We start from the raw sequence: 10,164 nt of genomic DNA on the forward strand, positions 1-10,164 counted from the left end.
ATTCTAAATTGAAGAGCAATGGTTATTTGTTTATACATTATGTTGATGTTGGTGATCAGATCCAAAAATATGCATCTTTCAGATTCGCAAGTTTAACTGCTGGGTCTGTTGTATGCATTATTGTTGAAAATTCATTGAAAAAGTCATTTGCACTGAAAACAGTAGAGAGATTCAGTTTCAACTGTTTCAAATTAACGCCGAGTCACATGATTATGAAATAAAATGTATTGGAAAATAAGAGATTTCAACAGAACGGTTTATTGCCATATAAAGTTACTTTTTGTTTTTTATACAAGTGTTGCGTGGGACACCAGAAGTGATCAGATTTTATGATAGTGGACACTAAAAGACAGCATAGAAGTCACTTTTGGTAGATGACAATATACTTTATGCGAATGCTGCTCCAACAAACATAAAGAATACATTTTTTTCTTCGGGGCCATATGTATACAACAGCATATCCATGAAGTTGTGATAACGAAAAAAAAAAAAAAAAGATCTATACAGGCTTGTAATCCAGCTTGGACTCCAGCTTCTTTGAATCGGCCACTTTACGCACGGCTTTCATGAAGTCCTCTTGGGTGACGTACTCTCTGTCGGAGCGGATGGCAAACAAACCTGCGCACGCATGAAGTCCACGTGGACAAAGGTTATGTTCAAACTCATCAAGAGGGCTCATCAAAACAGCCAAAGCTAATGATGCGGAATGTCTAACCTGCTTCTGTGCAAACGTTTCTTAAATCGGCTCCGTTGAAACCATCGGACAGCTTAACAATGGCTTCAAAATCTGAACAGAAAGGCATTTTCAACAGCGGGGATTCATTGGCTTCCAACTTGGGTTTGTATAAAGAAGACAAAACATTGTGAGAGCGATGTTTTTGCTCACCTATTTCTCCATGTTTGGTGATGGGACTGGAGTGGATTTTGAGGATGTCCAGACGAGCCTGTTCGTTGGGCAGCTCGATGTCTGTTCAAGCAGGTGATGTCAGCCAACATTTGGAGGTACAAAAAAAATATATATACATACAATTCAAAGGCTATCTTACGGATTTTGCGGTCAAGTCGGCCGGGTCGTAGCAGGGCGGGGTCCAGAGTGTCTGGTCTGTTGGTTGCCATGATCATCTTGACCCTGTGCAGCGTGTCAAATCCGTCCATCTGGTTCAGCAGCTGGCGAGAAACACATAATGATCTGTTTCCAGTCTTGACCTCACCCACCCACAGCCTTACATGGCTCTAGGTAAACATATAAGGCAATATGGGCTCAAACTGGACTTTTGGAACTTTTGTTAATGCATCAGTCCGACGTAGTGGGATGCCTTTGAGTAAAGGAGTTACCATGAAACTCAATTATGGGGCGTGGTCACCAATTTTCATCTGTAACTACAAGCTGTAACTATTCAAATCCATACACCGGCGAGGAATTCCCTTCCCATGTATTAAATATCTATTGCAGCAGCACAGCGACATTATGCATCGCTGTCACGTGCCAAAGTCGAGACACCACAGCGGCTTGTTTACCTCCATCAAAGTCCTCTGGATCTCTCTGTCAGCAGAGGTTCCCTCAGAGAAACGTCGACCACCTACAGAGAACAACGTACAACAGTTAAAATTTGACTTGACAGAGTACACCGAAACTTAACAGTCTATTTAGTTGGGGAATCAAGAATATTGATTTGACAGAGCTGATTTTAAAGTCCCTGTTTTTCCACAGGTAGGAGTTAGTCACATATGGGCAAGTCGCAAGTAAGTCTCAAGTCTTAACCTTAAAGTCTCAAGTAAGTCCCAAGTCACTTGAGGGGTAGGGGGTGGGGTCCCGTTTGGACACCAAATTTCAAGCAAGTCATAGCATTACTCAGTTCAACCAAGGCGTAAGTTCCTTCAGAAAATATTGCTCAGTAAAACATGTTGGGAGTGCCAAAATATATTTTTGATCTTACTACAACAAGTACATTATGAACATTGACATGTCTAAACTTGTTGCAGGTTGTCACTTTAATTGGCTAAAGTTGATGCAGATGAGTTTACGGGGGCGCTGCCACATCAAATATGGCGGACACTCTCACAACCCCAAAAAAAGCACACTGTGTAGACTATTTAATGTAGTACTATTCTATGTTCGACTCAATGTATCGATATCTGTGCGAAAATAATGGCATGATTTCAAGAGTAACATGTCCGCGGTGTCTAGTCTATCCCTTTACGGACTTCGGAACCAAATGCAGAAACGACGAAGTATTTGACCAGCGTACGATGAGCTAAACCGTCAAGCTAACCAAGCTAGCTCAAATTCACAGAGCCATCTTAGATGCGTCAGACAGATGAAACGAAATTTGTGCACGCGTCTTCAAATTTCAAACCTTGCATGTTGCTGTCGTATTTTTTTCAGGATGTATTGTATTGTATCCCCCCACCCCCCCGTTTCCTCAAAACCATCATCCTTGAATCCAAAGACGTCGCCGCATCTTTAATCTTTCTCCTCAATTGACTGCTAGCGACATGCGGTACACGCTGGTTGCCTACGTTTCGATGTCACTAGTTTTTGACAAATATATGAGTAGGTCTTCACGGGTGAATGAGAAGCATTAACTTTGTGCACTCTTTAGGTTGTCGCCTTTTGCAATTCATTAGTTCGCTTATGTTTGACTAGCGACAGTAGCTGTGACCTAACTGTGAAGCCAATCTCGCTTCTCAGAATCTTTCGGTTTCATATTGCTGAATGAAGTTAGTTGTCTTGGTTCTGGCTTGGATCTTTTGAGTTATAAAAAGCCTGCATGTTTGTCGTTGTCTTTATACTGATTTTATCCAAAAGATAATCCTTCAATCCAAACCGTTATTTGGAGCTCCCTCCATGAAACTCGTTTAATGAGGTGGGCTCTGCACTGGTGGCCATCCGGAGCTGCAAAGTCGAGTCGAGTCTTTCACAAGTTTTAGTCCACCAAGTCGAAAGTCAGAAAATTGGCGACTCGAGTCCTCTGGCGTTCATTATGAGGGTTGCAGCATTTTCTTATCAACTGAAGCGTCTTTCTCTTCAAATGTGCAAGTGAACACAATGCTATGGCCAGTCAGTGTATGTACCATAAACAAATGTGACTTCATTCTAAGTGGCTTAAAACAAATTAAAAAGCAAATACGGGCCCCCCAAAAAAAAAAAAAATGAATACAGAACAAATTCAGCAGAGAATCAGGGTTTCTCACCGATGGCATCAATCTCATCCATGAAGATAATGCAAGGCTGATGATCCCGGGCATAGTTGAACATCTCTCTGATGAGCCTGGCGCTCTCACCGATGTATTTGTCAACGATGGAGCTGGACACCACCTGCGAGGTAACATCAGCCTGACGCGCTGAACGGAAGCAAGACGACTTCACGTGACCAACTCGGTATGGACACTCACCTTGAGGAAGTTACAGTCCAGTTGACTTGCAACCGCCCTGGCTAAAAGAGTCTTCCCAGTACCTACAGGGGAAAACGAGTCATCAAAATTAAAACCACTTTGTCAAAAAAAAAAAAAAAAAAAAAAGACAAACGACTTATAAAAATGGAACAGAACTCATAAATTGACTTTTGACCTGGTGGGCCGTAGAGCAGGCAGCCTTTTGGGGGGATGATTCCGACTCGTTGGAAAAGCTCGGGGTTGGTCAGGGGAAGCTCAATCACCTGCCATAAAATCAAAACGTCATTACGCTGAACTCAATGATGAAAAAATTGATTCCGGGCACCTTAAACTTTTAATTACAGCACTGGATTTTTGAGAAGTCTCAGTGTGGGGACTCTTATTAGCTAAACCGCTCCAAATCTGTCAGATCGTCATCTTGTGGGTTGTTTTATTTTACCGCAGTTATAAGACTTTCAGGGAGAAGAAAAAAAATAGTGACCGCGATAAACCCATATAGGAACGCATACTCATGTTCATCAGAACAAGGACATCATGACTCTCAATTTTCCTCCTCAATATAAAGTCAGACTTGCTCTGTGACGGTACTGTAGAAAGGAGGAGAGGAAATGGTTTCACCTCTCTCAGCTCTCGGATCTGTTCTGACAATCCACCAATTTCAGAGTAGGAGACGCTGCCGGGGTCTTCGTGGGACATATTGTACACCAGAGGGTCCACCTCCCGAGGCAGGTACCTGTAAAAAAAAAAAAAAAACAACAACAAATAAAACATAATGAGCTAAGACCTATCACCCGATAAATACCATTTTGATTCAAGATCACTCTTTTGTCAAACTGCTGTTCCCTCTCCTACATTTAAAGGCACATGTAAGTTATTAATTGGGAACAGAGCCTCATATAGTGAAGCAAGGAAGACAAATGAATATAAATTCTATTTGAGCATGTTTCAGCTCACATTTTTTTACCCAAGCATGATTATAAGAGCCCTTTTTATATTATAGTGTGGTGAGACAGCAAACATGTGGTGAGACATTAGATTGCTATATAGGGACTTTATTCGTCCCGTTAGGAAAATTAGATCTTTTCCGATCAGTGACTGTGGATTTTTCAGAATGCATTGGAAATTATCATCAAATAAGAAATAAATCCAGCCTACCTCATTATAGTCAGCGTAGTCATATCTAAAGCCACTCTGGTGCCTGGTTTCAACTGTGACTTGTCCAACTAGGATGAATAGGAAGACCATTATTAATTAAAAAAAAAAAAAAAAAAGCAGTCTTACCCTTTTTTTTTAAACACGTATGTGTTGTGTACCTACCTGTCTGCGGCATCCAACCACATAACGAGGACCATTTGTTGCCTTGACAATGACTGTAATTAAAAACCACACACACACACACACACAAACATTACTATCACACAAATGATAGTATGACACAAAGATGTGATAGAACGGGAAGCTCACATTTTTCTTCCGTCAGCTGTTTGAGGACTTCTCCGACAATCTGCAAACATAGAAGCATTAATGTGGTTCAGCCTCATTAGTCACATTTCTGTCAGACACTGTTCTTTTTTTATACATTGTAAAACGTAAGACAAAGGAAGATTTTAAAACATATGTTGCAGTGTAGATGCTGATATGTTTCTGTAATTAGAAATTATTGTACATTTCAGTATGATCAATACAAAAGCATGTCAACACAATTTGCATTGGCATATAGTTGTACCACTAAGTAAAATTTGTAACACAAACAATGTTGGTATGAATTAGTTGCTGGGCAATGAGTGCAAATAATACTCTTACCTGACCAACACTCTGCAGAGCTTTGAGGTCATTCTCTGACTTTTCATACTGTTTGGTTTGTTCTCGCAACTGTTCTCTCACTGAAAATCAAGTGGGGTTAAGGGGGACGGGAGCTGCGTTTTAATTTCAAAATAAATAGACATGCAAACGACTTCTATCGAACGCCTCAGTGGACAGCTGGCTAGCCGGTGAGCAATAGTATATTTCATTATCATAATACTAGAACTAAAAAAAAAAAAAAAAAAATCGATGACGGTTTCGTGACGTTATGTACGTATATATTCATTCATGGACGCATTAATAGCTTTTGCGATTCGACAGCTATACATTAAATTCAACATAAATGGGCTTGTTTGCTCCGAGTTAGCATCTCGATACTGTACTGTTCTCCCATTCATGTGTACTACGATGCACACTGCATGACAAAGCACTAGCTAGCCAGCCAGCTAACAGATACCGGTTGTGTGCTACTATAATGTATACAGACGCAATACACAACGTGTACACAGTCACTAACGTGTAGGTACATCTTAAATGGGTTCTTACGTTCTTTTAACCGTCCGTCAACTTCTTTGTGTTCCAGCAATTTTTTACGGTAATCTTGTAGCGCTTTCTCCCGGTTGTCCGCCATGATGCTGCAATGGATTCTGGGTAGGCACAAGCGTCACCGATTGTTTTTTTTTTTTTTTTTTTTTTTTTTGCTGTTCAGCGGAGGAGACAGACGTGAGTGCACTTCTCTGCAGCAGATCAGAATTTATGAATCAAACATTCATTCATTCATTCATTTTCCGAACCGCTTGATCCTCACCAGGGTCGCGGGGGGGTGCTGGAGCCTATCCCAGCCGTCTTCGGGCAGTAGGCGGGGGACACCCTGAATCAGTTGCCAGCCAACCGCAGGGCACACAGAGACGAACAACCATTTTTCATACTCAGAGGCTGCGGAATAACCAACCATCAACTATCGGCCGCCTTCCACAACCCTAACCAAGATGCTCAACTCATTTTTCAATATTGAGAAAACAGAGCAGCACACTTATTTATGCTTTTTTTAAAAATCAATTTTAACAAATAGGATAGCCAATAAATCAAAAGGTTCACCCAGTACCCTTTTTTATAAACAAATAGTCGATTTTTTTCAGTCACTTATACAGTAGTATATGAATAAAAACTATATTTTACTAGTATTGCACTGATATAACAAACAACGACATAGAACACACTAGGTGCACTCTTGCGCCTACAATACTTGCTCAGTAGTTTTTTAAAAGTAATAAAACCAAGTACAAAAACATACAAAACACGATGGGAAGTTGGGGACACGCATCCCACAATGCCCTGCGCCAAAACAAGGACATTTTGGCACGGTAAAAAACTTGTTAATTTGAGGAAACGCCACACTTTGACACTGGTAAAGAATTGTATGCACCAGTGACCCACATCATGGGGCCAAAAGAAGGGGCCAGCACTCCACAAGCTGCCAAAAGAAGAACCAAATAAGTCGGACCACCTGCATCCAGGCAAAAAGGTCTTCTGTCCTGCAGGTCGCTCTCCATCCGTGCGCCCATTCTACAGAAGGCCGGGAAAAAATTACATAACGTGGATATTTTGTAGTTTGCTTCACCCTTTGGTGTTCAATAGTGGATGTCCTATGCGTGCAATTTCTTCTGATAAACACAATATATGTAAGAGCACGTATTTTGTCCATATTTAAAATGGGATTTTTGTAATACTTCTGGACTGGTTCGGTAGCGATGCAATCTGGACCCCCAGTGGCAGTAATGTATTGTAGTATCCTCCATAATTTATGTTGCCCATTTCTGCACTAGATACACAAACTTCTGCCCAAATATATGCACACACAAGACACAGATACTGAGACAGCTAAAAAAAAATGACGCGAGTCACGGTTGTTTTATGAGGAGAAATGACCAACAGGAGGTGCCATGGGCTCGCTGTTACATAACCCCTAATGCAGCGACAGTGTGAATTATGTAAATATTTAACAATACAGTACTTAAGTCGAAGCATGTTTCTTTTTTGAATAATAATGACACGAGAATTATTAAGTAGAGTGTTTGTCCGTGTTTTAGACCATCACAATTTCGCAGTTCATTGAACCTAAAGCTGCATGTTAATCGCCTTCAGAACTGCGAATTAACATAAAAACTTGCAAAATATTTCACAAAGTTGGTATGTTGTTATTATTATTATTATTTTAAAAATTGATCAATAGGATGGAAAACATCTAAACTGGGTGGAATTTTTTTTTTTTTTTAAATGACAGTGAGTTTCAACACTGTTTTTACTTTGTAGTAAGCAACAATGCTTGGATGAATGCCCATTGACATTAACACACAATAATTGATAAATAATCAATTTGTGAGCGGGACACCGCTATCGTGGACATTATTAGGCCTATTATAAAACTGTCAATAAACTGTGTGAAATTTAAAACTGTTGTGTTGTCTCTGGCAACATATAACATACCAGAACATGTTAGCAGAATTCTCAATTTAGGGCTATACTTGAAGGCTTGGTTCTCTGACATGGGGGTTACCTTCCCATCGTGCCATATAGTGTTGAACATCACCATGTTCCCAATTCTTTTTTTTTTACCCTGAGATAACCTTTTCTTCTGTTCTTATGAGATCAGCTTCTCGCTTCTCTCTGATCAGTGTGTTGGCAACATGACAAGTAAAGCCAAATAAATGTTGAATATTTTATAGTTCTTAAGTGTGAAGTCTTTTTTTTAATCCAGACTGGTAAATTACATGGACAGTTAAGATAAGATTTGTAGATGTATATATCACCATTTATATTTCTTTCTCTACATTTTGTAATAGATTTTAGATTTGTTTGCCTAAAAAGGGCGATTTTTTTTAAACGCTTTGTTTCAGCTACAGCTGTTGTGAAAGCACTATATATATATCACTGTAAATTTGCATCATCATAAATCATAAAAAAAATGAAATAAAAGTTCAACTAAATCCAGAATGGATGGATTCATTATTTTGTGTTATTTCTACAAAAAAGATCTCAATCTATAAAAAAAAAAAAAAGTCAGGAATCACCCACATATATACGTACATTACAATACTTGAAGGTGTGATTGTCTCACAGTTCGTGGACGAACTGAATGGTGATTGGATCCCACAAATGTAGACACAAACAAAATCCAGAACAAAAATGTTTACTTATTGAGTAGCGCACCAATAAAGTATAAACAGAAACCGCTGGTCACCAGGAGCCAGGAAAACCAACGGATAAACAAGCAATTGCAAAAGGCAAGGTAATAATAAATCAGAGAATGTAAACGAAATGACAAGAGTCCAATTACATAAAAAATAAATAATGAAATAAATAAGAGCAGGACAAAATAATATCAGTATTTACAAACGAGGGACTGGAGAGCAAAAACAACTTTGACATGATCGAGAGGTCTACAAACAACACCTGAACATGAGCAGCAAACAGGGTCAATAATGCGATGGAGATTTGGAAATTAGGCAGTCCTGAAATACATGGCGAGCTGATGAACATTGGCAGCAGGTGTGCACGCTGGATGGAAAGCCCTCCTCTGCCACCTGCTGGAGACACACAAGAATAGAATCATGATTGACTGTCAGTTTAAATTGTTGTCTGTCTTGTAATAATTTGTAATGTTGCAATGACAGGTCAGTATGCTCATCTTCTTCTTGAACCATGTCACGGCCCAACATGTTGAAAGGTGTAACCTTTAACCTGCCCCATCACTCTCACACATCTCTTCCTGCATGCGAGTGGGTTGTTTCTTTGTGCGCTCAGTGCATCCAAAAAACATACTCCATCACAGAAAAAAAAAAAAAACATGGGATGAATAAAGTATCTCCATCTTTTTCCTTCTAATATTTTTGTGAAACCTAGAAAACCAGTTTTGGTCATGAAGCCCTTTGGCCTGCTTGGCAGCTTGCATCTCTGACAAAGCATGCCTCTTAACCAGAGCTCTGTAACCACAGCAGCCACAACTCTGGCTGGAATTTCCAACAACGCGAAGCTGAACGTGTGCACACATCCCCATGTATACACACACACACACACACGCACAACACTGCTTGTTTGGAGTATTTTTCAGCCACAGACACAGAGACCATGTAATTTCACAGCTGTGAAAGAGCCACAGGAAGGAGAAATGTTAGTCTGTGTGTGGCTGCTTCCCTCTGGTTGTCACACAAGTAGCTGGTTGCCTGAGCCTGTTTATGTATCTTGTATTACGATTCCAAGTGTAGCTAAGTTTGGAGAAACATGCTCCAAGCATTAAAAAAAAAAAAAAAAAATCAACTGAGGGTCTCTGAGACAGCATTGATAAAAAAAAAAACAAAACAGACAAATGCTATCTCCACAACTCACGAGTCATTAATCATACTATATAATTATTGATGATTTATTTGATATCATTTCCAGCGCATAATAAAACAAAACTCCTGTATATTAACAAATCTATGCAATGCAACGCAATAATCTTACAAAAAAAGTGTGTTATTCTCTATCACAACTAACATATCTGGTAAAGCAAGACTTAAAAAAATCATGGTTACCATATTTCTACGAAATATATTCATCAATCCATTTCCTATACCGTTTATGCTGTTCAGTTATGCAGGGAGCTGGAGCTTATTCCTACTGACTTTGAGATAAGGCCTGGACTGGTCGGCAGTTAATAAGGGTACTCATAAAAACAGAATATATATAGATATCTATATATCTATATATCTATATATATCTGGTAAAGCAAGACTTAAAAAAATCATGGTTACCATATTTCTACGAAATATATTCATCAATCCATTTCCTATACCGTTTATGCTGTTCAGTGATGCAGGGAGCTGGAGCTTATTCCTACTGACTTTGAGATAAGGCCTGGACTGGTCGGCAGTTAATAAGGGTACTCATAAAAACAGAATATATATAGATATCTATATATCTATA

At 39.5% G+C, this 10,164-nt stretch overlaps 1 protein-coding gene across 1 annotated transcript; it reads right to left on the reverse strand.

Moving 5' to 3' along the window:
* Positions 1-238: 238 nt before the first annotated feature.
* Positions 239-5,870, reverse strand: psmc6 (proteasome 26S subunit, ATPase 6). The gene is made up of 14 exons (XM_019871557.1): positions 5,746-5,870; positions 5,200-5,279; positions 4,861-4,900; positions 4,714-4,766; positions 4,552-4,619; positions 4,015-4,129; positions 3,572-3,659; positions 3,397-3,458; positions 3,196-3,319; positions 1,519-1,580; positions 1,047-1,167; positions 887-967; positions 716-787; positions 239-618 (listed from the first exon to the last, which is right to left on the reverse strand). Exons 1-14 carry the CDS (start codon positions 5,828-5,830, stop codon positions 500-502), a joined length of 1,170 nt encoding a protein of 389 aa, XP_019727116.1. The 5' UTR covers positions 5,831-5,870; the 3' UTR covers positions 239-499.
* Positions 5,871-10,164: the final 4,294 nt, after the last annotated feature.

Source organism: Hippocampus comes, unplaced genomic scaffold, assembly GCF_001891065.2.
Source record: "Hippocampus comes isolate QL1 unplaced genomic scaffold, H_comes_QL1_v1.1 scaffold100, whole genome shotgun sequence".
In the NCBI taxonomy this organism is placed as follows: Eukaryota; Metazoa; Chordata; class Actinopteri; order Syngnathiformes; family Syngnathidae; genus Hippocampus; species Hippocampus comes.